Here is a 27,660-nt window from a genome sequence, read left to right as displayed (position 1 = left end):
AACATGATACAATAACTTGGCTCTCTTGTCCAATACATAGAGCACTAGACTTCAAGATAAACAAGGCAAAATAGGCATAGTGAATAGAAAGATGATAATTTAATTTAGCTTTATTTTCTTGACCTTTTGATGATGAACTGCCAGTGTCTATAGCATATAAACTCTGGGGTGTGGAGGAGCACTGTGTCAATTCTATGTATTATGATAGCCCCGTCTTACTTCAGAAGAGGCTGGAAGACCACCCGAGTTCAGGAAGCTACCTACTCAAAATCACCGTTACATGTCTACTAGAGAGAGATTTATATTTAGTGAGCAAAATGTTTTTATAAGAAAATACTTCGAGCTCAGTCACAGGTTGCTATCAGATAACACAAAACCGACTGTGTTCTTAAGTGAGCCACACTCAGTAACCACGGCATTTCTATGAAAGCAGGCCGAGTGGTAACACTGAAGCGGAAGAGCAGGTGGCCCTCAGTATCGAGAGGACAGTCTGAGCTGGTCAAGCAGGGCTCAGCTGCCTTTTGTCTGTCCTTGCTCATCCTTCTCCATGCTGACTAGAGTTGCACAAATGAGCACGCCATGATTTCTGCTCCCTGTGGCAGCCTTTGCACCTTCCAGGGCATTCTTTACCCTCTATCTACCACTGTCATCCTCAAATTTACTCCTCAGACAAAAAGCCCTCCCGACTTGCTTCCCCCCTTCCCCACCAGCCTTCCCTGGAACTCAAGCTTTCTCTAATTAAAGTCAATTTGCCAGTCCCCAAAGGTTCAAAGCAGTTCCTGAAGCCCAAATAACTGTCTCACACTATAGATATTTACTGGACTCTTCCTAAGTGCCAGGCTTGTGCTGAGCCATGGGAATGAAAAGGTTAAGTAAGGCACAGCCTCAGGACCCAGGGCTCCAGCATATTTAATACAGCAGAGATAGACGCAAAGAATGAGGAGGTCATCAACCACCAGCCCTGCAGAGCAAACGTCCTATGGGTATGGAAAGAAGAAAGCCAAAGGTTCTCCTGGTAGGGTTTCATCACCTTGATGGGGAGAAGGAATCCACTGTAAGCAGATAAGCTCTGCACCACCCCTTCTCTGTACCCGCTCTAGTCACAACTCCATATAGGCTCGGGAGCCAGCCTTAACCCTGTACAGGAGAAATAATTTAGGAAGAGCTGGCTACAAATCCAAGTTATGGCACCTGGGAGCTAACAGTCAGTGTGCCACTTCCTTCCCAGTTCCCTCATGGGTAAGAGGGCTCTGGACACCTAACGTCTTACATGGAGGTGTTGGTTCAATTTAGAGACCTCACCACATCTTCAGCCAGCTTCATTGAGTATCTCTTTCTCTCCTCTTTCCAAGACGTAAGACTCAGACAACCATTAAGTGCCCGTTGTATCTATAAGAGACTGCCAGATGGCACTAAAGCCCAAAGCTTGTGATTTCATTATACCTGACTAAATAGAGGAGTTATTAGCAGAACCTTCACAAATTAGGCAGTACGGTTGCGGTGTGGGGCTTTAATGTCAGTTCTGTTGACCCTAACCGGACTATGATGACGTAAGCAAGCATATGTGTGCCTGCACCAATAGCCTGGGGCACAGCAGACCTGCAGAACAGCACCCCTAACCTTACGCTGGATATCTGCTAAGATACAGAGAAGCAGCAGCAGGCTACTTTAAAATAATTCTTCTTCTGGCATATTTAGTGCTTTCCAATCACAATAGCTTTGCAGACACTGCCAACAGTTCATTTTTAATTTAAAATGAAAGTGGTACACCTGATTATCTTTTAGTTAAATTTCTTATTATATGGAAGGTTTACTAGAAACTTACATTTGGAGGGACCCATGAATAATCTAACCTGTCTCCCCTATAACCATCTAAAATCTGCCCAAATCCTCCCATTTGAGAACTAGCTGTGTGCCCTATTTCTCAGTCGAAATGCCCATCCCCCACCCACTATCTTACACAGCTCTACCGTCACCCCTTACTCAGTTACTAGGAACTGGACTCGAACCTCAGGAGTAAAGTAGCATTTGCCAACTTTGAAGACTATCCGTCACATCAGCAATGGCTGGGGATTCTTTAAGGACTCTAGGCTGCCCGCCCCCCTCCCCCCAAAGGGAATATGGTCACCATGAGCTAATCAGAGAGGACGATGAACAGCCAGAAGGGAACTAAATACTGAAACATAAACTGTCTGCCCCTGGCAAGGCAAAGCTGAGAAGGAGCCACAAAGAGCCTCCTGCCCCACAACACAAAATGTAATTCTCTCTCTTTTTCCTGTATTGATATTTGGTTTTGTTGTTGCTGCTTTGAGATAGGATTGTGCCATGTATCCCAGGCTTTCTTCAAATCCACTGTGTAGCCAGGCTGACCTTAAATTTACTGTCCTCCTGACCCTGCCTCCTAAAGATGGGGATTAAAAATAAGTGCCTCGGGACTGGAGAGAGGGCTCTGTGGTTAAGAGCACTGGCTGCTCTTTCAGTGGACCCAGGCTTGATTCCCAGCACCCACATGGCATCTCACAGCCCTCTGTAACTCCAGTTCCAGGGGAATTCAGTACCCTCTCCTGGTCTCCCTGAGCACTAGGTATATACGTGTTATACAGATATATAGGTAGGCAAAATATCCATACACAGAAAATTAAATAAAAATTGAAAAGTGGTGTAGTCTACACATTTAACAACAACAAAAAACAAAAAACAAAACAAAACAAAACAAAAACTCACCAAGTTTGGCTTGCATCAGTTTTCCTGATGGCAAATTAGGATACAAAATTCATAATAACTAAGATGACAGCAACAATGAGGTACTGAAGAAGAGGTGTATATAGGATATATATGTACACACACACACACACACACACACACACACAGGGATTTATATAGTTATATATAGTTATGGCTAGTAGTTTGGGGGGTAGACTTCATCGCCCTTGTGAAATGTCTGCTCACTCAGCTTTGTGAGCCCAGTGGAAAGGGAAGCAGACACAGCACTGTGCACATGACATGTACCCTATCTCATTTGTTCCCAGGATCATCCTCTAACCCACAGTTTACCATTACCTTTTTGTACCAGCAGCATCTGCTGGAGTGAATTTATTCACCAAGGTAACACAGCTTGAGCAAGAACCTGAACCAGGTGCATCTGACGTCTACCCTCAAATTTGTTCCAGAGCATTGCTACCTCAGCCCCTAGGACTGACACTGATCACGTTAAACATTGGGCACCTGTCTCCAGGAGCCACATTGACCTGCTAAAGCTCGTCATACTGTCCTGCCATAGCAGATGAGGCTTCCCCGAGGCCAGAGCCACTGGGCACCAGGCTTTGCTCCTCCCCTCTGGTAGAGGCAAACTGTGTCCTTTCAGAATCACTTGGGCAGATTTGAAACCTCCGTGGTTCAAAGATATTCACTGCATGTTCTGACATTTCTCATGTGGTGCTTCAAAAGCCTTGGCTTCTGCACACACAGCAGGCATCACTCCCTGCTGAAGTAGGACACCTTTTTTCATCCATTTCTGTCATATCCTTGCACAGCAGCAAGCCAATGGTCCCTAGGCTCTGGTCTCACATTGGTTTTGTATCTTTTTTTTCTCATGTGTGTGTAATGCCCCAGTCAATAGTTCTGCAGATGCACGCTGATTCTGCCTCCTTGGCTTCCACAGAATATAAGAGCTTCTTTGTAAACTGAAAGACTGCTGTCCTTGCATCTCCTTGAATCTCTCTTCCCTAAAACAACATGACTAGAGCTACCTCTTCTAAGAGAGGTAGCCATGGCTCTGAAGGAGCCACTGGTAGGGTTAGCTTTGAAAGAGTAACAGCTATTTGCTACTTTACACATTTTCTAAACTTGACTAATGCAGAAAATATGTAACATTAAAGGCAGTTCACAATCACTACATTCTTACTAGGTACAACACACCTCTGTATATGAACTCAACAACTGTATGTGGTAGCCACTATTAATACACATTTTATGAATAAATAGGCGTGGGGTTGCCAAACTATTTTTCCAAACATCCCACAGGGTTTTATTTAAAAGAAGGCTGGATTCAGACTGCCTGGCTCCACAGCTCACCTCATTACCACTCCACTGTTCCATCAGTTTCTCTGGGAGGCTTGTGAGAACATGTCTGCCCGTGTGAGTATTAACATGAATTTCATATTTGCTTCTGTATCACTTCCTCTGCAAAAACAAACAAACAAAACAAAACAAACAAAAAAACACTAGAGGAGTGAAGCAATTTGCACTGTGCAGAGCAGAGGGGCTTAGGAATACACACACACACACACACACACACACACACACACACACACACATCCACCCATGTGTGCACAGCCACTCATACACCCAGGAATGCACAGCCATGCATCCACCCATGCATCCGCCCATGCATCCACATCGCATCCACTGGATATTTCAGATAACCTCCTTTGATCACCTTCCAGCAGCTCACAGTCTGCAATCTTTCCTATACTCTCTTTGTCTGACCAGCGTACCTCCCAACTTCATTTGGTGACGCTCTAGCTCCTAGTGTGAGTACCTTCACAGATAGCATTGAAGGTAGCCAAGGCTAAATGGAGTCATACAGACAGGACCCTGGTCAGTTTGACTGGTGTCTTTATGAAAAGAGAGAGAAGTTCCTCAAAGTACTGGCCAAGGAAATATTTGAGAGAAACCAAACTCAATGAAATCTTGACCTCAGACTTCCAGCCTCCAGAACTGTGACAAAATAATTCTGCTCAACCCACTCAATCTATGGTATTTTCTTAAGGCAGCCTGGACAGACCAAAATGCCAACATCAACAAGCAAACTCAAGGACTTTTCCAAGCAAAAGCGTCTTAGTTATTATAGCAGTTGAGTATTTCTTAATCAGTTAATATGTGAGAAACTGGGCTGCTATTTTTATTAGATGTCTACATTTTTCAGCATATCATTGATGAAATGTTATTATGACTTATGTTATTTTGTTCTGTCATGTAATTTTACATTATGTGGCCATTTGTAAGGACGGGTATACCCCATCAACAAATAAATGACTACACCATCATTCGGAGGTAGATGACTCACAGATCCTGAAGATAAAGAATAGGACTGTAGGGTAAAAGGGCCAGCCAAAGAAATACATCCTGACCCTGAAACCAGAGTCAGTCAAAGAAACACACCCTGACCTTGAAAACAGAGCCAGTGAATGGAAGAAATATACTTCGGCCCTGAAACCAGAGCCAGCCCTGACCCTGCAACCAGAGCCAGTGGATGAAGAAATACACTTTGGCCCTGAAACCAGAAACAAAGAAACACACCCTGACCCTGCAACCAGAGCCAGTGAAAGAAATACACTTTGGCCCTGAAACTAGAACCTAAGAAACACACCCTGACCCTGCAACCAGAGCCAGTGGATGAAACAAATACACTTTGACCCTGAAACCAGAGCCAAAGAAACACACCCTGACCCTGCAACCAGAGCCAGTGGATGAAACAAATACACTTTGACCCTGAAACCAGAGCCAAAGAAACACACCCTGACCCTGCAACCAGAGCCAGTGAAAGAAATATACTTTGGCCTTGAAACTAGAGCCAAAGAAACACACTTTGGCCCTGAAACCAAAGCCAGTTTAAGAAACACACCCTAGTCCTGAAACTAGAGTCAAAAGGTTAAAAAGGACCAGTGAAAGAAACACACTTTTGAAGTTCTAGCCAGAGCAATAACATAACATAAGGAGATTAAGAGGATACAAATTGGAAAGGAAGAAGTAAAGCTTTCCCTATTTGCAGATGACATGATAGTATACTTGAGTGACCTCAAAGATTCCACCCAGGAACTGATACAGCTTATAAACACCTTCAGCAACATAGCAGGATACAAGATCAACTAAAAAAAATCAGTAGCCCTCCTATATACAATGGACAAAGAAGCTGAGAAGGAAAACAGAGATACATCACCCTTTACAGTAGCCACAAATGACATAAAATACCTTGGGGTAACACTAACCAGGCAAGTGAAGAACCTATATGACAAGAACTTTAAGTCCCTGAAAAAAGAAATTGAAGAAAATGTCAGAAAATGGAAAGATCTCCCATGCTCATGGATAGGCAGGACCAACATAGTAAAAATGGCAATTTTACCAAAAGCAATCTACAGATTCAATGCAATCCCCATCAAAATACCAACACAATTCTTCACAGACCTGGAAAGAATAATACTCAACTTCATATGGAAAAACAAAAAACCCAGCATAGCCAAAAGAATCCTGTAAAATAAAACAACCTCTGGAGGCATCATGATCCCTGACTTCAAGCTCTACTATAGAGCTACAGTAATAAAAACAGCTTGGTATTGGCATAAAAACCGACATGTGGACCAATGGAATCAAATTGAAGACCCTGACATTAATCTACATACCTATGAACATATAATTTTTGACAAAGAAGCCAAAAGTGTACAATGGAAAAAAGAAAGCATCTTCAACAAATGGTGCTGGCATAACTGGATATCAATGTGTAGAAGGCTGCAAATAGATCCGTATCTGTCACCATGCATAAAACTTAAGTCCAAGTGGATCGAGGACCTCAACATAAATCCAGCTACTCTGAACCTGCTAGAAGAGACTAAGTAGGAAGTAGTCTTGAATGCATTGGCATAGGAGATCACTTCCTAAATATAACACCAGAGAGAGAAACAATCACTCAATGGGACCTCTTGAAACTGAGAAGCTTTGGAGAGCAAAGGATACAATCAACAAGGCAAAGTGACAGCCTACAGAATGGGAAAAGATCTTCACCAACCCCACATCTGACATAGGACTGATACCCAGAATATATAAGGAACTCAAGAAATTAGACATCAAAGCGACCAACAGTCCAATTAAGAAATGGGCTATAGAACTAAACAGAGAATTCTCAACAGAGGAAACTCAAATGGCTGAAAGACATTTAAGGAATTGTTCAACATCCCTAATCATCAGGGAAATGCAAATCAAAACAACTCTGAGATACCACCTTACGCCTGTCAGAATGGTTAAGATCAAAAACACTGAAGACACCTTATGCTGGAGAGTATGTGGAACTAGGGGAACTCTCCTCCACTGCTGGTGGGAATGCAAGCTTGTATAACCACTTTGGAAATCAATATGGCGCTTTCTTAGAAAATTGGGAATCAATCTCCCCCAAGATCCAGCTATCCCACTCTTGGGCATATACCCAAGGAATGCTCAATCATACCACAAGAGCACTTGCTCAGTTATGTTCATATCAGCATTGTTTGTAATAGCCAAAACCTGGAAACAACCTAGACGCCCTTCAACTGAAGAATGAATAAATATATGTGGCACATATACACAATGGAATACTACTCAGCAGAGAAAAACAATGACATATGAGATTTGCAGGCAAATGGATGGACCTAGAAAAAATCATCCTGAGTGAGGTAACCCAGACTCAGAAAGACAAATATGGTATGTACTCACTCATAGGAGGATACTGGATGTGGAACAAGGATGACTGGAATGACTGGACTGTTACTCACATCACCAGGGAGGCTACCCCAAGAAAGACATGGGGATCGCCCAGTGATGGAGAAATGGATGAGATCTACATGAACAGCCTGGACATGAGTGGGAGCAATGAACGGCAAGGGTCGAGGGAAAGAGAGCAGGAGATCCCAGCTGGATCAAGAACAAAGAAAGAGAACAAGAAATAGGAGACCATGGTAAATGAAGACCACATGAGAAAAGGAAGAAGCAAAGTGCTAGAGAGGCCCACAGAAATCCACAAAGATACCCCCACAATAGACTGCTGGCAATGGTTGAGAGACAGCCGGAACTAACCTACTCTGGTGATGGGATGGCCAAACACCCTAGTAGTCATGCTAGAAACCCCATCCAAGGACTGAGGAATCTGGATGCAGAGATCCATGGCTAGGCCCCTGGTAGAGCTCCGGGAGTCTAATTAGCGAGAAAGAGGAGGGTTTATATGAGCGAGAATTGTTGAAACCAAGGTTGGATAAAGCACAGGGACAAATAGCCAAACGAATGGAAACACATGAACTATGAACCAATGGCTGAGGGGCCCCCAACTGGATCAGGCCCTCTGAATAAGTGAGACAGTTGATTGGCTTGATCTGTTTGGGAGGCATCCAGGCAGTGGGACCAGGTCCTGTGCTCAGTAAATGAGCTGGCTGCTTGAAATCTGGGGCTTATGCAGGGACACTTGGCTCAGTCTGGGAGGAGGGGACTGGACCTGCCTGGACTGAGTCTACCAGGTTGATTGATCTCAGTCCTTGGGGGAGGCTTTGCCCTGGAGTAGGTGGGAATGAGGGGTGGGCTGGGGGGAAGGGGAGGGAGGCAGGAGGGGGGAGAACAAGGGAATCCATGGCTGATATGTAGAACTGAATGGTATTGTAAAATAAAATGAAAGGAAAAAAAAAAAAGAAAAAAAAAAAAAAAAAAAAAAAAAAAAGAAACACATTTTGGCCCTGAAATCAGAGCCAAAGAAATACAACCAATCCCTTAGCAGGAAACCAACCAATCCCTGAGCAGGCAATCCTGCCAATCTCCCAGTTTATCCAAGCTCAGAGATTGAAATCTGACCAATTCTTACCCTGAAAATCTTCTCCCTGGAAAAACTCCACCCCTAAGAAGCCCTGGGCCTGTTCAGTTGGCAGCTGCCCTTCTCCACCCTGGCAGAGGCAGCCAGCCACTCTCTTGGATTCCTCCTTCCCAAATAAATCTCTTGAAAGAGTTTTGGGTGAAGACCTTCTTTTGCCACAGTGGAGCAGAGTCTCTGCTGGGAGACTCCCTAGTGGAGTGGAGCGGAGAAGCCACAGACACCTCTGCTGGGAAACTCTCTTAGCAGTGTGGGGCAGAGCTCAGCTGCTCAGACAGGAAGGACCAGGATTGCCATATCCTGTGGGGAGATCATCCCCCACCAAAACACAGCTTCAGGCATAGCCTGACCTCCCCACAGTCAGGATTCCTTTCTCCTCACAGCTGTAGGTACCCAGGATACCTTCCCTTCACAGTTGTAGGAATAGCCTGACTTCTTCTGACAGTCATGGTACCTTTCCCTCCAGAGCTGTAACACTTGCAAGGACATGGTGCTTCGGCAGCCTTCTTTGGGCAGTCTGACAGGTAGGTTCTATAAAAAGCTCACTCAAGCACAGTTCTCGAAACACAGGTACAGCACAGGGATGCACAGGTAGAACTGAAGGCCACTGAACTGGCCGATGGGCAACTCACTGTTCTCCTTTCCTTCCCAGATCTGCCATCTGTCTGTGGGTACCAGTCTACTAAACACACATCCACAGCACTGCTTGCCATGTATATTTGCGTGGGCACATGGATGAACTATGAGACTCTGGAAGTATTAAATGATAAATACTTATTTCTGTACAACAGGCTTTTGAGTAATTTCTCCTAATTTTTAGTGAATACTATACATACTTTTATAACCCTTCAAAATTGGTTATACCGACTTCAGGACCAACCTAAATCAGAAATAAATATATTTTAAAATAGATAAAACAGAAGGAGAAATGGTTTATGGGCTTAAAAATTGGGAGGTAAACATTCATTATGAATATTAGCCTTAATAAATTTGATTATTCCTCTTCTTTTTCTTCATCTAGCTCCATGTTGCATACAAGTATTTGAAAATTAGTATCAAAAAGACCATAATAAATTCAGAATCTAAAGTGAAACCAATGGACTAAATATAAGCAGAGCACAAATGTACTAAATAAGCAGCCAACTGACCAAGGTATGCCTTGTCTGATATTTTTAGCAGAAGTCTGTTTTTTTGCAATTAGCCAGTACACATGAGTGAGACGCCTGGCCATCTGGTATGGGGAATGTGAGGGGCTGGATCCCAATGGAAAGGCTGAGTTGACTTTGTTACAGACTGCAGGTCTAGAATAGAAAGAAGAAGCAAGGCTTGAAGCCAAAGTCTAAGGAGAGCGGTATACTGTCTATGAGCTACTACACCATGAGAGCGACACCACCGTGAGGACACAAAAGCTTCCATAAGTGCCAGCTGGGCTAAATGGAGCTATGTTCCCTCAAGACACCATGTCCCAGGAATACTGGTAACGGACATCCAATTCCAGATGTGTCCTGATGTTACTATGGTATGGGAACTCTGGGAGGTGACTATGCCAGACTCTGGGGGACCACATTGCCTGTCTTGGAATGCCAAAAGAAATACCAGTCTAGTTTTACGATCCCAAGGCAGAGCGTAGCAAACAATGAGCCACCGTGCTGAATTCAGCCAGCTATCTGTTGCAGTATGGTCCCAGGGTTTAGCAGAGTTTTACATTTTTTTTTTAAATGGCTGAAAGGGCTTTAAAAACCTAATACTTCATAATATGAAAATGATATATTCAAATTTCAATCTCAATAAAGTAAGTTTTCTTGGAAGTCAGCTATTCCCATTGGTACTGTCTCCAGCTACTTTGGAACCACAATAGCAGAACTGTAATTACGATGAAGGCCATGCTGGTTTCCTTTCCAGCTACTTACATGACGGTTGCTGACTTCTGGCTCCTAAACTAAAGCTGGCCCGAATGCAACCCACAGGTTATAAAGTATTTAAATAACAGTGTCCAATAGTGGTAGAAAGCAGGCACTACACTGAGAAGTGATTAGGCATCTATGTATTTTGAGTGATGGTACGGAGCAACCCAGGGACAGTTTCTTGTTTGTGGACAGTCACTCCCACCATCACAAAAGCAGCAATATAGCTCAATTCTGTGTTTTTCAAGAATAAAGATTCCAACTGTGTGATCAGATTTTGTTCAGACTCGGAATCAGTATCTAAGCACTGCTGAGCCTATATCCCAATACTGAAAGAAAGAAAGACACCATTGTTCTAGACCATAACAATTTCTTACTCCATCTCTAAAAAAACAACAACAAAAACAAAACAAAGCAGCAACAACAACAAACACTGCATTGGTGGGCTGGATACACAGCTTTGCTGGCAAAATGCTGGAGAGGCTGCGTTTGGATCCCTAGTATCCACATAAAAATGCCGGCCATGGTGGCACACCATTATGATTCCAACACCAGGGAAGAAGAGACAGGCAGACCCAGAAACACCCACTCAGTGAACGATAGGCCAATGAAGAGAGCCTGTCTTCACAGGGTAAGTATCCTTTGGGTTCTACAAATAGGCACACATTACACACGGCACCACCACCACCATCCACAATCAATAAAAATAACTGCATTCATTACTAAAAGCCAGCATGGACATCACAAGAAAGAAACTGCCAGTTTTGTCAGTAAATTTTTTTAAAAGACGTTGATGTAAAAGCAATTCTGAGTTTTTTCCTCTGGTAAAATTTGCTTCTTCCTAGAATTAGGAAGATAGGGAAATAGTTTACAGATATTTTGTTGAGGTGCTCATTTGCAAGCAAATATTTGGTTATGAAAACTTGGTAAAGGTATTTACCACATGATGTGGTTGGACGATCTGAAATTAAAGGGTCTAAGAGCCTTGGCTACTTGTTTCCCGGGCAACTCGCCTCCCGTTTCTCCACCCCAATTATTAGTTCCATTTCCTCTTTAAGGTCACAAGACAGCACTGTTCATTTATCCAAATAAAATAGCAATTTCACTCACAGTGACCAAATTGATGGCATGAAGACAACCGATTAAGCCTTCATTACCACTGGCATGTTCTCCCAAATCCAGTGGAATTAGATATTAAGAAAACCACAGGGCTTCTTTGAAGAACAAGGTCACATCTTCAAGACTCTGCCACTACAGAGTACCATCCAAACACCGCTGCATTTGGGGGTGGTTTTAATGTGTATTAATTCTGAGACAGAATTCCTAAAGAGAATTCTGTCAGGCGTCATCTCCTAGAACCTAAGTTCTGTTCCTCAGTGCCATGGAGAGGAAATTATCACTAATCTTTGATGCATGGTTATTTTTGACCCTACATTTTAAGGTTATCACATGGCAAGCTCGTCCTGCCAACCAATTACAGACTGCTTAAATGAAAGCCACATAGGATACTGACTCTGACATGGGCCAGTGAATGTGCTCCATGGCATTGAGGAATGCTGAAGAAGGTGCTGGGCGCCAGTGACAGGGAGGCTGTTGACACTAACATCTTACCCCTGCCTCTTTCCGATTCCCCAGAGACATGACACGTTATACTGTCCAGAAGATGAAACATGTAACTCTCTTAATTTTCAGAGAATGGTGGCAGTTTCCATTCATCCCAATCAGTGAGGGTGGAATATCCGTGTTTCTGAGCATTACTCACTGGAGAACTTCTACTCCGTCTATGCGCATTAAGTGGGTGAGCTAGACACTGGCCTCATTATCTCACCATTAGTGTGCACAGCATTATTCAGCAGGCACATAAGTGCTACCTCATACTGATGGAAAACAAAACGCAATTATTCCCTGAAGGGAGTCCACATTTTCTTAAATAAAAGCTTATTTAATAGAAAATTACAGATTATATATACATATATACAATCCATTATTTTTACTATTATCCATATATGTTATATATCCTCATTATCTGAAATCAGAAAATTTGTGTTCCCTGGCTCTCTAACGTGGTTTTAGGCCTGCTGAATAGCCATCATTTCTTTTCTCTTAACCAGGAGACAGATTAGGGAAGGGAGATGAATGAGAATGTTTTTGCACATGGGACACATATACTAAAATAAACATGTCTAAAACTGAGGTAAATACCCTGGCACATCCATTTGGAACATTCACTAGGTGATAAAATATGTCTGTCCTTGCTTTCTGTTGCTGACACAAAATACTGACCAAGGCAACATGGGCAGGAAAGGGTTTATTTGGCTTACTCTTTCCAATCCATCATGGAGGGAAGCCAAGACAGGAACTTGGAGATAGGAAGTGAAGTAGAGAGAATGGAGGAACTCTGCTTACTGGGTTTCTCTCTATGGATTTCTCGGCCTGCTTTTTTATATAAGCCAGGACCACCTGCCCTGGAGTGGCACTGCCCTTAGTGTGCTGGGCACTTCCACACCAACCATTAGCCAATAAAATGGCCCATGGGTCTGTCTACAGGACAATCCAATAGAGGCAACTCCTCAATTGATGTCCCCTCTTCCTAGGTGACTCTAGTTTGTGCGATGTTGAAAAAAATAACCAGCACAACTGACTGACCCTTTGTCAACTTAGCACACAAACTCATCATTGTTCAGCCATAACCTTTCCTTTGTTGTTTGTCCCCAATATCCCATGTTAATATCACAATATAAAATACAATCCAGCTTTTTAAATCCCATAGTCTTAAATTTTTCAACAGTTTAAAAGTTCTCCTAATTAAAAGTATCACATCTCTTAGCTGTGGGCTCCTGCAAAGTAAGCTACATATTTTTTAGTTCTAAAAGGGAAGAAACGACACTATTATAATCAGATCGAAGCAAAACCGAAGTCAAAAAGTGTAAAAAGTTCAGTCAGGTGTTTAGGACTCACTCTTGATCTTCTGGAGTATAACAGGCTTGTATACCTCCATTTCTCTAGCTTTGGAATCTACAGCACACAAAATTTGTCTTGTAAGCTCAGGCTGGTTCATTCCACACTACCACTATCCTTGGCAATCATCTCATCATCCCAGAATCTCCAAAACACTAGTCTCTGCTGCAGCTGAGGTTATATCTTCATCAGTGGTCTCCTGGCTTCTTAGGGTACCATGCTTCAGCCTTTCTCTATCTTTCCCTTTCATTCCCTGGGGCTCCACTGTAACTGAGGATGTACCTTCAGCAATGGCCTCCTATAGGGATTCCAACCCTGCATGGTGCTGAGTCTTAGCTACTCTGACTCCTTCACTCTTTCAAAACTATCATGTGGGGAGACTCTCACACATTACCAAGTTCTAATACCAGCTTGAGATATAGACTTGGCTCCCCCACTGGATCACAGCTTCTGTGTGCTGATCCTCAAGAAACACTTCCCAGACTTCCCAATGATGTTGGTCCCTTATTCATCATAGATGATTTCTCAATCTCAGCTAACCAGCATTGAATGTTTCACCAAAGCAAAGGTTTCACTTTTCAGTGGTGTTGGTCTCCTGTTAATCAGAGTTGAAATTTTAGTCCCAGTGGACCAGAAACCAGATTCTTAATTTAAACATATTACACACACACACACACACACACACACACACACACACACACACACACACACACACAATATGATAGAGTCTTTTGAGGGACTGACTGACTCTCAAACTCTCATCTGAAACTCAACAAGCCAGATCTTCATCATCTTCATTTCTTTCAGTATTATCTTCCAAGCTCCCACAAAATAGCCCAATTAAGCTTTCTCCCAACAACATGGTCAAATCTATTACAGCAATACTCCATGTTCCTGATACCAATCTGTTTTAGTTTGCTTTCTGTTGCTAAGATAAAATACTGACCAAAAGCAACTTGTATAGGAAATGGTATTTGACTTCCATGGTATTTGACTTACCCTTCCAATCACAATTCATCATTGAGGAGAGTCAAGGCAGGAACCTGGAGGCAGGAACTAAATCAGAGACTGTCTCAGTTAGGGCTGCTATTGTCATGATGAAACACCATGACCAAAGCAACTTGGAGAGGAAAGCATTTATCTGGCTTACATTTCCACATCACAGTTCATCACCAAAGAAGTTAAGAGAAGAACTCAAGCAGGGCAGGAACCTGGAGGCTGATGCAGGGGCCACAGAAGAGTGCAACTTAGTGGCTTTCTTATACCACCCACAGTGGGCTGGACCCTCCCCCATCAATCACTAATTTAAAAATGCCCTACAGGCTTGCCTATAGCCAGATCTTAGGAAGATATTTTCTCAACTGAGGTCCCCTCCTCTCAGATGACTTCAGCTTGTGTCGAGTTGACATAAAACTATCCAGCACAGAGACCATGAAGGAATGCTTTCTGATTTGTTATCCATGGATGGGTGGCTAAGTCTGCTTCATGCATAACTCAGGACTACCTGTCCAGTGATGGCACTGCCCACAGTGAGCTGGACCTTCCCACATCAACCATCAAACAAATAAAATGTCCCACAGACATGCCCACAGGTCAGTCGGATTGAAGCAATTCCTTGAGATTTTGAGATTTCCTCCTCCTAGGTGACTCTATCTTGTGTTGAGTTGACAAAAAAAAAACAAACAAAACAACAACAACAACAAAAAAAAACAATGAGTACAGCTTCCCTGTTTGACAACTATTCTTCTAGATCATTATTTTACAGGTAAAAACTCATGTACACACATGACCAATGTAATTCTACTTTATCCCTCATAGTATTCTCTCCACATTCTCCTTCACCACTTCATCCTTTCCTTTGAATTTTTTGGTTTGTTCTGTTTGTTTTGAGATAGGAATCTCACTTTATTCCACAGACTTAAGGAACCCTCTCACACCAACTTCCTGACTAATTGGATCTATAGGCTTGTACTATGTACCCAGCTCTTAGAATTTCTATCTTTGAAATTTTCATCCAGTTTTCCAGAGTCAGAAAATTTGCCAAAAATATTTACACTAGGCTAGCATGTAGCAAGCATTTTTCAGCTGTGGGACCATGTAGTAACTGAGATCAGTGACTCTCTCCAGAAGAGTGCTATTTTAAACCATCATCAGTTAATATTTGGTAGAGTCTTTGCATTGTGGGAAAGGCTAAGAAGAATGTGTGTGGTCTTTGTGCTCTTTAACTGTCTGTTATGATACATCTAAGAGATTAAGAACAGTTAAGTCATCACACAAAGCAGGAGGAGATTCCAATTTTAAACATCAATAATTGCAGTAAGTGTTCTGAGAATTTGAAAGAAGTTGTGCTCAGTCCAAGCCATGAGTCAGGCCATACTTTGGTCTGTGCCTAGGATTTGAGGAGTTGGTAAGGGACAGAAGGACAACAGAAGTAGTGGGTATTCTAGGCTAGGAGTATTGCATTAGGCATGTGAGTAAGACGTGGGCAATAAAAGCCCAGCCCTATGGAAGAAAGAGGTCATTTGGACTGACCTCCAATAAGCTAAGGCCAGAGTCTGGTGAGCCTAACACTAAACCTTCAGTTGTAGAAAAATCATCAAAGTTTTAAAGCAACAGACTGTGGGGATGGGATATTTTAGAAGGATGCTTTTGGAGTTATCGTAGTAGCAAAACAAGATGCTGCAGAGAGCAGAATGATATCTTGGTAGAAATACCTGCACTGGGCAGCACATATGGCTTAGGAAGCAGTTGTTGAGAGGAAATGATTCCTGGCGAGAATAAGGTAGAGTAAGAAAAAAAAGCAGCTGGAGACTAGGTCTGGAGAAGAAATGCATTAGAATCCACGGGGAGAATGCGAACAACAGTTCTTGGCAAGACAGAACTACTGCGAACCTAGAAGTCAACAACGGTGTCCAACAAGAGGTCATCATCACTGGGTCACGCACATGGACCAAGTGGTAGCACTGACCCAGTGGTCATCCCAGGAAGGCCCACATGCCTCCAAACAGCTGATCTCCCTGTTTGGATCTTTAGTCCCTGACTGTTCACATCAATCATTTAACTATTATTTAATGTGGACCATGGACTTATACACACCTACTCAGGTCATATCTGTCTGACACAGATACGAACGATAATACTATGGGTAGAGATCCTAACACATGCTTTACATGTTGCCCTCCCTCTCCATTGTGCCTGCGCATCGATCGCCACACCTCTAGGACTCATTTAGAAGTTTTTCTAACTAAAGGTTACATCGAAGTCCACTGGGGTACACAGGTTCATGCACCACATTCTAAGCAGCAGTCTCCACTGGATTCATGTATGTGTCTGCTTAGAATGTGGTGCATGAACCAGGGCTACCACCAGCACCTGCAGACCTGTTAAAGACACAGAACCTTAGCTGCCTAGTCGCACACAGGGACTCACACTCTGCACCTGAACAAGATCCCCAGGATACTGTGGCCTAGACACATTTGTGTTTAAGAAGAGAACTATGATAAGGTCAGTTATAGAAGAGGCTACACCGTCCTACCAGGGAAGTGAGTTGGACCAGAGGGAGAGAGCAGGTGACCTAGAGCACACACTGCAGTCCAACTTGACTCCCTCTCAGACTCACGGTCAGTGATGGAGTCCAGGTCCTTGGAAATGGTGCAAAAGACCAAGTCAAGGAGCAATTCCAGTGGCTGATCACAGCCTAGATGCATAACCCTGCCAAGAACAGCTACTAAGTTTATGTATGAGAAGCAGTTCACAGATTGTATCTACTTAGCTGTTCCCCACCACCCGAGATTTTATAAATATCCTACCCTCCTGATGATCCCATTTATTCTCTTCATATCTACCCAGCTGCAGGAACTTATGGTATGATTCTGTGTATCTCATTCATTCTCTTAGTCTTAATCATGCAATGCCAAAATACTTTTTTGGCTAATTGAAAGACAAACCTGAAAAAAAAAAAAAAAAAAAAACGCAAATGCAACTCTATTTCAAAATAGAAAGGGCTGTGACTAAGCACTGTTCCAACAGCACTACTGTTGAAGCAATTAGGTGTCAGGCCAAAGCTCCCCAGAGAAAGGGCTGGGGACACAGCAGAGGCCACATTCCTTGAGATGAAGTCCACATGGGGCCCTCTCGTCTTAGCTGCGGATATGCTCAATGTTTAGATCATCCTTTGATTTTTCTTAAGTGTTTCCAATATCAGCATCTGAAGATATCGTGGTGCATCTTCTAGTGTGTGTGTGTGTGTGTGTGTGTGTGTGTGTGTGTGTGTGTGTGTGTGCACTCATGTACTGAAGTATCTGTATGGGTTATGTACCTATGCATGCACGTGGAGGCCAGAAACAGATGTCTGGCAGGTGACTTCCTCAACTACTCTTCACTTTGTTTTTTGAAACAAGGTCTTTCATTCAACTTGGAACTCATCCATTCATCGAGGTTGGTTGGCTGAGAGGCTCCAGGCCCTGCCTCCCCTGTGCGAGGATTACAGCTGCATGCTGCCACGCCCAGCTTTTACATGAATGTTGGGGATCTGCATTCAGGTTACTCACTCAGCCTTCTGCCCAGCCCTCGTCTTTCATTCTTTCTAACAGCTTAATTAGCACATAGTTTACATGCCATGAAATGCACATTCTGCAAACAGAATAGACTTTTCATTATATCCCCTACTGTCAAGCAATGCCTCCTTAAAATGCATACATTAATAGAACACAGCTATTTCTTAAATCTCTACGAATGCAGGACTTTGTTATTTTCCCTTGATTAACATATCCGAAAATCTTAGTTTTATTAGTGGAAAATAACCTTGATAAAATTCTGTCTACTGAATCTAAAGTGTAGGAGTAAATGCCTTTCAGTGCTATATTTCAAAGATGACTGGTTGGAACACCACGGCAGGCCTTCACATCTAGTTCCTTGAAGGAAACGCATTAGGAAGTGAAGTTTATTTATTGAATCCACACTGGAAGTCCCAAATCCTTACAAACTACCGTTTCCTCAGATTTTCCTGAGCCATTTTTTCCACCAGGTGTCATGCTTTACGAAGGCTGCTGGAGTCTGCCAATATCTGTTGTTTTCCACATCTGGGTTGGCATGAAGACTCAGTCAGGTTTTTCTTTTAAAAACTTAAGAAGAAATGAACTTACATGCTCTCACAGAACCTGGTCAGGGTGCTGGGTTTTTCCTGGTTGCGCCTTTGTCGAAACCAGCGTTGAATGCTCCGAACATCCCAGTCCAGCTGCTTGGAGAGTCCTTCCAGTCGCTTCTCATCGGGATGCTATGAAAGAAGGCACCAGAAAAACCATTTCCATTCATTTTTCACTTACACCAGTTACAAGGTTTATGTTACATATGGTTGGACTTTCCCCTCTAATTTCTCCTGCTGGTATTTCGGTATTTAGAACTGAGAATCTCGTCCATCCATTCCAGGCATGAACAAAGATAAAACCTAGATCCCTCATTCCAAAACAGGACAGAAAAGCAAGACTCTTGCCCCAAAGCTTGCATATTTTCTTATCAGCAACCAGCAACCAAGAGAGGATGAACCAGCCAGCTGGCTGAGTCAGTTCCATCAGCCTTCAAGGGAAGAATTTACAGAGACATCAACAAGCAGTTCACGTTCTCAGAGGAAAAAAGAGTACACCTACATGTCTTATAAACAGACAATGCAGAAAGAACAGAAAGCACAGGAAACCCCCACAGGCATCAGCCAAGGTGCCGTTGCTGGTCCCACACACACTTCCTCTCTCATCTTCTCGCCCCATTCTTCACAGGTTCCTCGTATTCTCTTCCTATGTCATCCCTTTCACACACCACACATCTAGTCTTCCTAACACGACATATGACCGAAGGGACTAGCGTGGTGAAAAGGTCAAGGTGACCTTGAGACAATAGGAATAGACCCAATTCCTCACCTCACTAGCCATTCTGAGCCTTGGTCTCTTTATCAATACAAACAAGGGTGGTTTATGAACTCACAGGGGACTGTGGCAAGGACCGTGAAAATATACATTAAACTACTACCTGTTAGCTGTCTTCCTTCTCTCTCTCTCCTCCCTTCAACATGTTGAAGAGCCTCTTGCTGACAATCACAAGAGGGGAACCTACTGTAGAGGAAACTGGCCAAGAGAGCTCCAGTCCATTATTTATTGTTTACTTTCGTTCTGGTGATGAGAGGAAATAGCCAACAAGGAAGGAGGGAGAAGACGCACTGGCCAGGCTGGAACAGAATGTACACGTAGGACCTAAAAGCATTTCAGCAGCTCAAGGGGTCTGCGTCTCCCACAATTCATCTGTTAAAAGGTCTCATTTGAGTGAGGCGTGAAACCGTTGGGGAGAGGCTAGGTCCCAAGGGCGGAGCACTCATACTGAGACTTGATTGCTGTTGGCTGCAGCCACCACTGTGTCCTTCCACCCACCTCTTCCTCCTTCTTCCTTCCATCATTCGCTCTCCTCGCAAACCCCAAGAAATGGACACTATGGGCACTCAGATCGCACACTTCCAGACTTTACCAAACTTTACAAATGTGCAATCGAAATGTCTGCTGCTTAAATCCCTGGTCTACGGCATTCTATCATAGTAGCCTGAATCAACTAAGAGAGACACATACCCCTAAACCACAGCAAATGGCATCCAGTTACAAAGTGTTCTGATCTTGTGCCTATAAACGCAACCTGCCAACTTTCAGTTGGGCATGTGCCTGAGTTCCTTTCAGTGGTAATGAGAGAATCCACCATCTCCTTTTATGTCTCTCTTAATTGAAAATATGAGAGAGGCAGGGGGAGTCACTGCCTATAATATAATTGGTTGTACTACTATCCAATAAAAATGAATATTTGACAGTCATATATATATATATATATGTGTGTGTGTGTATATATATATATATATACATATATATATATATAATGTATTGTGACTATATTCACCCTCACTACCCTCTACTGTCTTCCTTACCTTGCCTCTGAATTTCTTGTTCTTAACTAGTCCCTACACTGTTGAAGAAAATGACACTGTCTCCAGCAGCAACCATAAACAGACGACAACTCAGGAAGGAGGTGGGACCTTGGGGACAGAAAAAATCTTCTGAGTTTACTCGTGCTCGGAGAAAAAAGACCTAAGGTTCACAAATCACAAACTAAAAACCATCTAACCCCAACACTGTCCCTGTTGGGTCAGTCTCCTCTCTTCCTCTCACAGGGAACCACAGCCAATCGGTTCTTGCCAGGGTTATTTTGCATAAACAAAACTGAATACATATTCTTACACCCCCACCCAACCACACAGGTTACTGCAGGCTGTGGACTTTGCTCTGGACTTGGGTTTTTCTTTTTCTTTTTTATTTATTTATTTATTTATTTATTTATTTATTTATTTTTATTTATTTATTTTTTTTGATTTTTTTGAGACAGGGTTTCTCTGTGTAGCTTTGCGCCTTTTCCTGGAACTCACTTGGTAGTCCAGGCTGGCCTCGAACTCACAGAGATCCGCCTGCCTCTGCCTCCTGAGTGCTGGGATTAAAGGCATGCACCACCACCGTCCGGCCAAGGGGTTTTTCTTTTTATAATGTGTCTTGGATAGGTTCCAAATCAGTTCAGAGAATGCCAAAGTGTAAGGATAGACTCCGCCTTTCTAGTCTGTCCTGCTGATAGACACTTTGGTAGCACCCAAACATCTCAGAGCGCTACAACAATAAGCTTGGTGTGTCGTAGCAAATGTTGGGGTTCGTTCTTGGAACTAAGAATTGCCGTTCCAAGGGGTCTGTGCTTTTGTGATTTTCTTTTACATTAAGAATTTACTGACTTTATTACAAATTCTTACAAGAAAGAATAGTCATGTCCCAAAGCCTCCATGTATCCTCATCTCTTCCAGTCTGATACATTAAAAGCAGATTCTCAATGCAGTTTTGATTTTCCCTTTGCCATGCAAGAATATTGTTCATGTTTAAAACCACTCAGACCGTGCTTCCAGGTGAAGAACAAGCTCATGCTCTGCCTAGTTTTATCCCCCTTTAACTTATTAACATTTTCTAAATTTATTTGTAGGATTTCTTCATTTATTAGAGTGATTAAATATTTTTCTCTACCCTAAACGGTTTTTTTTTTTGCCAGTATATCATTTGTTTTAAAAGTACAGTATTCTTTGCTTTTTAAAAAACTATGCAGGTATTTCCTAAAAATATGTTTGAATTCATCAATCTTCTCTGTAATTATTATTAGAAATTATAATTAGTCCCAGGGTGCATTTTGAATATATACTGCTATTCTATGGGAAGCAGGACTCTAACATGCTCCATGGCTACCCAATGTCCTGAAAGCACTCTTCCACCCTGACCCCACTAAAAGCTCATTCTGCTCTTCCTCTGGTCTGTTATCCGTGCCTCAGTAATACATGCTACATTTTACTCAGAGGTATTTATATTTCTATGTGACAAGAACTTGTATGACAAGTATCAGGTTGTTTATATCTAAAATTGAGACAAGGGCAAATAAACATTTTGTTATTTGTAAAACGATTATACCAATTTCTTAAATTAATGGAAAAGTTAATTAACATCTTTGTTCAACTTGCCTTTGATGCCCTCCAAGAGTATTTTAATGTTTTCCTCAAGCACTTCTTATACAAGGCTGTAATGTATACTCCTGTGGTGCTATTCTTCTTGGGTTTTATTATAAATAATGACATTCTTCTTATAATCTGTTTTATCATTTACATATAAATGATATGGTAATTTAGCCCTGCAATTCTTTTTGTTTTTGTGTGGTCTTAATTGTCTTAATTTTAAAGGTATATAATAATATAATAGTCTATTACCAGAATACAAGCTCCATAAACATAAAAAAAAAACCCTTTAATATCTTTTCCACTGGTACCTATATTGTCAAGACTCACAAATGCATTTTGAATGAATGAATATTTAAATAGAAAATGTTGCCTCCTCCTTTCTAATTTTAATGGCTTTTTCTCTTATCTACTTGCTGGCTCAAATCCACATGAGCAACACGTAAAAGTACCATTATTTCCTCCCCCTCCTCCCTCATCCTCTCCACCCACCACCTGTCAACAGTATTATCTTGGAGTTGGCTTCTGTACTGCTCAAGAACCCTCTCCTGCTGTTGGACTGGCCAGCACGGTCCATCCACTGCCTCCCAACTATTAAGTGATTCTGCAGTCAGAAGATTCTGCACCATCTTCCCCTGCTCAATTCGAGTTAGTTGTATCCTTTTTATACTGTAGGAACATACACTGTTAACACTCTGTTCTGACACCATCCCTCACATTTCTTCCTCTCTTAGTTTTACAGTTTAAATATATTCAAAACTCACAAACTTTCCCAGTAATCTTGTATAATCCTCTGGTTAGCTAAAATTAATGGCAACAATCTCATTAAGAAAGAGGAAAATGAAGACAAATTATAGAGAACCTGTCTACAATTGTATACAAGAATTATTTTATTATTTATTGTGTACATGTGTATGTGAGAGTGAGAGAGAGTGGAGAGAGAGAGAGAGAGAGAGAGAGAGAGAGAGAAAATGCTCACACATGTGTGTTCTCATGTACATGAGCAAGTGCCTGCAGATGCCCAGAGAGAACAGAGGATATTGGAATCCTCTAGAACTGGTGTTCCAGGCATTTACGAGCCACGTGACCTGAGTCCTAGGAACTAAACGCTGGGCCTCCAGAAGAGCAGCAAGCACTCTAAACCTCTGAGCTACTTCTCCAGTCCCTGTAAGTAGACAGAGGGAAGGAGGATCAGGACACCCTCATTTGAAATTACAGCCATCATTCCCTTCCCATCTGCAAGGGATCTTCCGAGGCCCCGCAGCACATAGGAAGTCAAGTTCATTGAAGCTGGGTCTCCATTCCAGCTTCCACACAGCTGCCATTGTGATCTGGCGGAACTCTGTAGTAGCACACACACACTTCCTGTGCTCTCTGCAGGAAGTCTAATGAAATCACTGGTCTCACCAAGTTGGACACTGGCGAAATAGTACTTTTGTCAGACACTGGAGCCCATCGGAGGTCTATAGGTGTTTCGTGTCTCCCCAGGAAAAGGGAGTTCAACACTATGAAACACAGCTTCATAACTGCTGTATATTTTTACCCTCGTAGCTTGAGAACCAATTTGATTAGGAAAGTGAGGTAGCTGGTTTCATAGCTATAAAAAGAAAATCCCCCCAAATTAAAAATATACTCAGATAACAGGATGAAACCAGTCAAAGGATAGGCACTCAAAAATATTCACTGGCAAGAAATAATCACTGGGTATATTTAAATGGGCTCAGCAATCAATAACTGTGGTCCTCTGGCTCCACCCCCAAACTCCAGAATCAGAAGCTCTCAAAAAAGCACAACGAAGCAGCAGTAATTCACCTCCTCATATGAGCAATGCAATTAAAAAAAAAAAAAAAAGCGTGGAAACACAGGCTGAAATAGACACCGTTTACTAAATGATGTGTGTGTGTGTGTGTGTGTGTGTGTGTGTGTGTGTGTGTGGTGTGTGTGTGTGTATGTGTGTGTATGGTGTGTGTGTGGTGTGTGTGTGTGTGTGTGTGCGTGTGTGTGGTATGTGTGGTGGGGGGGTATGGGTGTGTGTGGTGTGTGTGTGTGTGTGGTGTGTGTGTGTATATGGGTGTGGTGTGTGGTGTGTGTGGTATGTGTGTGTGTATGTGGGGGGTGTGGGGGGGTGTGGTGTGTGTGTGTGTGTGTGTGTGGTTTTACTCAATCCTCAGGAAAGCCTGTGAGTATGTTATCTGAAGATTTCTAAGGCCTCCAACAGTTAAGAAACCTGTTGAGAGCCCAGCTTTAGTAGGAAAAAGATACTGCTTCAACTTACAGACCTAGGTCTGACTCAGGCAAATACCAAGAGTCCTAATTATTTCCTAATGGTGGTAGGCTCTCTTTAGTGTTTAGAACATGATAGGTTTCCCTGTAGGTTGAGTGGTTGTTCTCTATAGGTTTTAAAATATGATAGATTTCCCTGTAGGGCAGGGAAAGGAGACACAGAAAAAAGACAGACAGATGAAAAATACAATGACTTATATCCATCTGGTGATGTCAGAGACAAGAGTCAGAGAAGATGACCAATGTAGTTCCATAGAGCATGGCCCCACATTTAGAAGGGAGCTTCACATTCTAGGGCTTATATCTTAAAATTCTACATCACTTTTGGTGATGTAATGTAATGTGTTCTTACAAGTCAAATCTAATGGGTAAAGGAGCATGTTACAGACACTTAAGAGTCTGGGCTCATAAATCAGAGGCTTACCCCCAAATAGGCACTTATTGCCCCTTTCCCATCTCCTATACCCCAAGATGCACCCTCTTCCTCTCCTCTGTCCCCTTTCTACTTATAGCTACAGCCTTTGGTTGTCCCAGAAGGGATTGGGAACAAGCAAGGGAAGCAGGGAGATGTGAGCCAGGGTTTGTTTCTCTCTGAGGTTTCTTGCGTATGGGGCAGAGCAGCCACCCCTGTGCTTCACGGGTGACTCAGCTAAGGTGAGCCTTTTGCCTACTTGTAATCTCGTAACAGGCGTTGTGATGCCCTTGGAGGTCACCATGGACGGGGGCAATGGGCCTGTAGATAGGAGAGAGGACTATCTGAACTTTGCCCTCAGTGCCAAGACACAGTGTGTCCAGCAGTAGGTGGAGGAAAGCAGAACATGGTGGTCAGCATGGCATGTATATACTTAGTCAGACAGTATCCCCAGGCACTTCTGAGGCTCTGTACTTGTTCCATCAATATCCCCTAGCCTACAGATATTACGGAACAAACCAAACACAGCTTGACAGGGCTAGGAATGTACCTCTTGTCTAGCATTTATAATGGCCTGGATTCGATCTTCAGTGTTGTAAGAGAAGAATAATGAGACTAATAGGAGAGATATTTCACTTTCATAAGGTAAGCTACATGGAAAGGTGAGGTTCTTTCCTAAATATTTATTTCCTCTAATAACAGGGTATGTGTGCCACGAGGCTGAACTTGGCAATCCAATGTCACCTCTCAAAACTACAAAAAGAGCTTTCCCTAAAGTTCCATTCATTCTTTTCCTACTTCTTATGGAGATGTTAAAAAAAAATACCTAATCTTTCTTCATATTTCTCTGGCAAACAGTATCATTTTTAAGAAGACAGAAAACTCCTGTAGACTTTTTGGAGGAAGGAAGGCAGCAAGATAAGGAAAAGTGTCTGGATATTTGAATTAACAGCAGCAAGACATGAGACTCAGAGTGTTAATGGCGACCACCACAAACCAAAGAGAAACAGCATTTACCTAACACTGTCAAATCACATCTCATCCATCTGTCTGATTCTCCCAGAAACTCACAGGGGTCAAAGGAACCACTGATAAAGAAATGCACAGAGCGTTGTACCCCTCCTGTTTTCTGCTTTCTTATCCAGCCAAGGGTGAGCAGAGGTAAGCAGGGATCTTAGGGGTTGAGAGGCAGGTGTGTGGGCTCAGTGTTGACTTGTTTCCTTTAGCTAAGGCTTCAGACGGAGTGTCCTTGGTGTTTCGCTTCTCTTCTTCTTTGTGCTTAAATATGTACCAATCCCTTGCCTCCTCCCTCCTCTGTTCTCTTCGTCTCACTCTTAGTTTAGGTTAAGTTTAACTCCATACTGAATATTTGATCTCTGTGTCTGTTCTGCACTGTGAGCCTATCTCTTCTGTTCCAACTCTGCTGACAAGTTCCTTCATTCCTTCACACAGCAAGTCTTCTTCAAATACGGCCTTTCACTGTTGCTCTGATGTGTCTATCACAACCCTTGGAATGTATGGGTGGTACTCACTATAAGCCAAGAGGTCCTATTTCTCACACATGTATATGCCACACTGTAAGCTTTGCCTGGTCACTCCCTCCCAGCTCTTATCTGTACACTTCATGTCACCTGAGACTGAAAAAGGCACTGGATTGGACTAACCTCTATCTAATCAAGACCTTTGCACAGAAAGCTTGTAAAATCAGCTAGAGTCAACCAAGATGCCACAAATGTCTTTTATCTACTGTTTACAGTTTGGGTCCAATCATAACACCTACATTCTCTCTGAGGACACAATATCCAATAGGAGGAAAAATTAATTGTCAGAACCCAGGAGAGAAAGGATGGAATGATTGGAGGTTAAGAGCAGTTCCCCAGAAAATATTCGTACCTTTGTTATAGCAGTGAAGACCTTTTCCAGAATGGCGTTTGGCTGGGCAATTTGTGGTCCACTGGCCTGGATGTTGAGGGCTATGGCACATGGTTTGGCTATGAATCTAAAGATTTAAAAGGAGAGAGAAAAAATAGTTCAGAAATTATACTTTTTATAACTGCTCTTAGTAGCCTCATTGATACATGACTAGGTTATCCTAATTAGATTCTTGTAAGGTTTTATTGTGACATTCACACGGGTAAACTATAAGGCAGACCTCACTTGAGGTCACCAGCAGTCACATTAAAAGAGAAATCCTTTAGGAACATTTAAATTCCTTGGCTGAGTATAGTGGCAAATGCCTTTAATCCCAGTATTTGGAAGGCAGGAAGATCTCTGTAAACATGAGGCCGGCCTGGTCTACAGAGTGAGTTCCAGGACAGCTAGAGGTATTTTAGAGAGATTTTTGTCTCAAAAACAAAACAAAACAAAAAGAACATTTAAACTCTAATGAGAGTTGGCAGTTCTAAGAAGACTCCACAGGTTAATTATATGATTCTTTAGACCACAAGAAAGCAAAGGAGAAGAGTAGTACTGCATGGAATCGTAGGTATACAAGCAAGATATATAAATACACGACATACTTTACAGTATTCTTACAAACACGTACAGTCACATTATTATACCAGAGTGCTCACTAAGCATCTGAGTTCACATGGAAGGCGTGTGCTTTCCATTACTCCAGTGATAAGTACAGCCATTTGGTTTCCATAATCAATGTATGTAGTACTGAACCCTAATCCCTTTCAGTTTTGTAGTTTCTGCTTTGTAGATCACCCCCACCCTGCCCCTTGCTTCTTTCTCCTAGGAAGCAATGAAGAATGTTAAATGGCATGCCACCCCAGACAAGCTAAAAGCTGAAGTGTTTAAAAGCGTGAGCCGGACTGTTTTTATCTGAAGCGAATGCCTATGCCAAGATAAATGGGAAGGATGAGCCTCATCTCCCATGTCTGATGTCTGAATGAGGCTCTGAGAGGGATGTGTAGTGCACAGGGCCCTGGAGGGA

The 27,660-nt window shown here is 42.6% G+C and overlaps 1 protein-coding gene across 2 annotated transcripts in view; it reads right to left on the bottom strand.

The window, feature by feature from the left end:
- Positions 1-27,660, bottom strand: part of Cers6 (ceramide synthase 6) — a 251,512-nt gene that overhangs the window by 157,224 nt on the left and 66,628 nt on the right. For both annotated transcript variants that reach the window (XM_028882011.2, XM_028882012.2), the window contains exons 2-3: positions 26,613-26,718; positions 18,609-18,739 (exon numbers count right to left, since the gene is read on the bottom strand). In XM_028882011.2, the coding sequence (XP_028737844.1) occupies positions 18,609-18,739; positions 26,613-26,718 (237 nt within the window). The remainder of the gene's footprint in view (positions 1-18,608; positions 18,740-26,612; positions 26,719-27,660) is intronic.

Source organism: Peromyscus leucopus, chromosome 4 (genome assembly GCF_004664715.2).
Source record: "Peromyscus leucopus breed LL Stock chromosome 4, UCI_PerLeu_2.1, whole genome shotgun sequence".
NCBI lineage: Eukaryota > Metazoa > Chordata > Mammalia > Rodentia > Cricetidae > Peromyscus > Peromyscus leucopus.
Note: the sequence above shows the minus strand (reverse complement) of the source record. Positions and strands in the feature narration are given on the sequence as shown.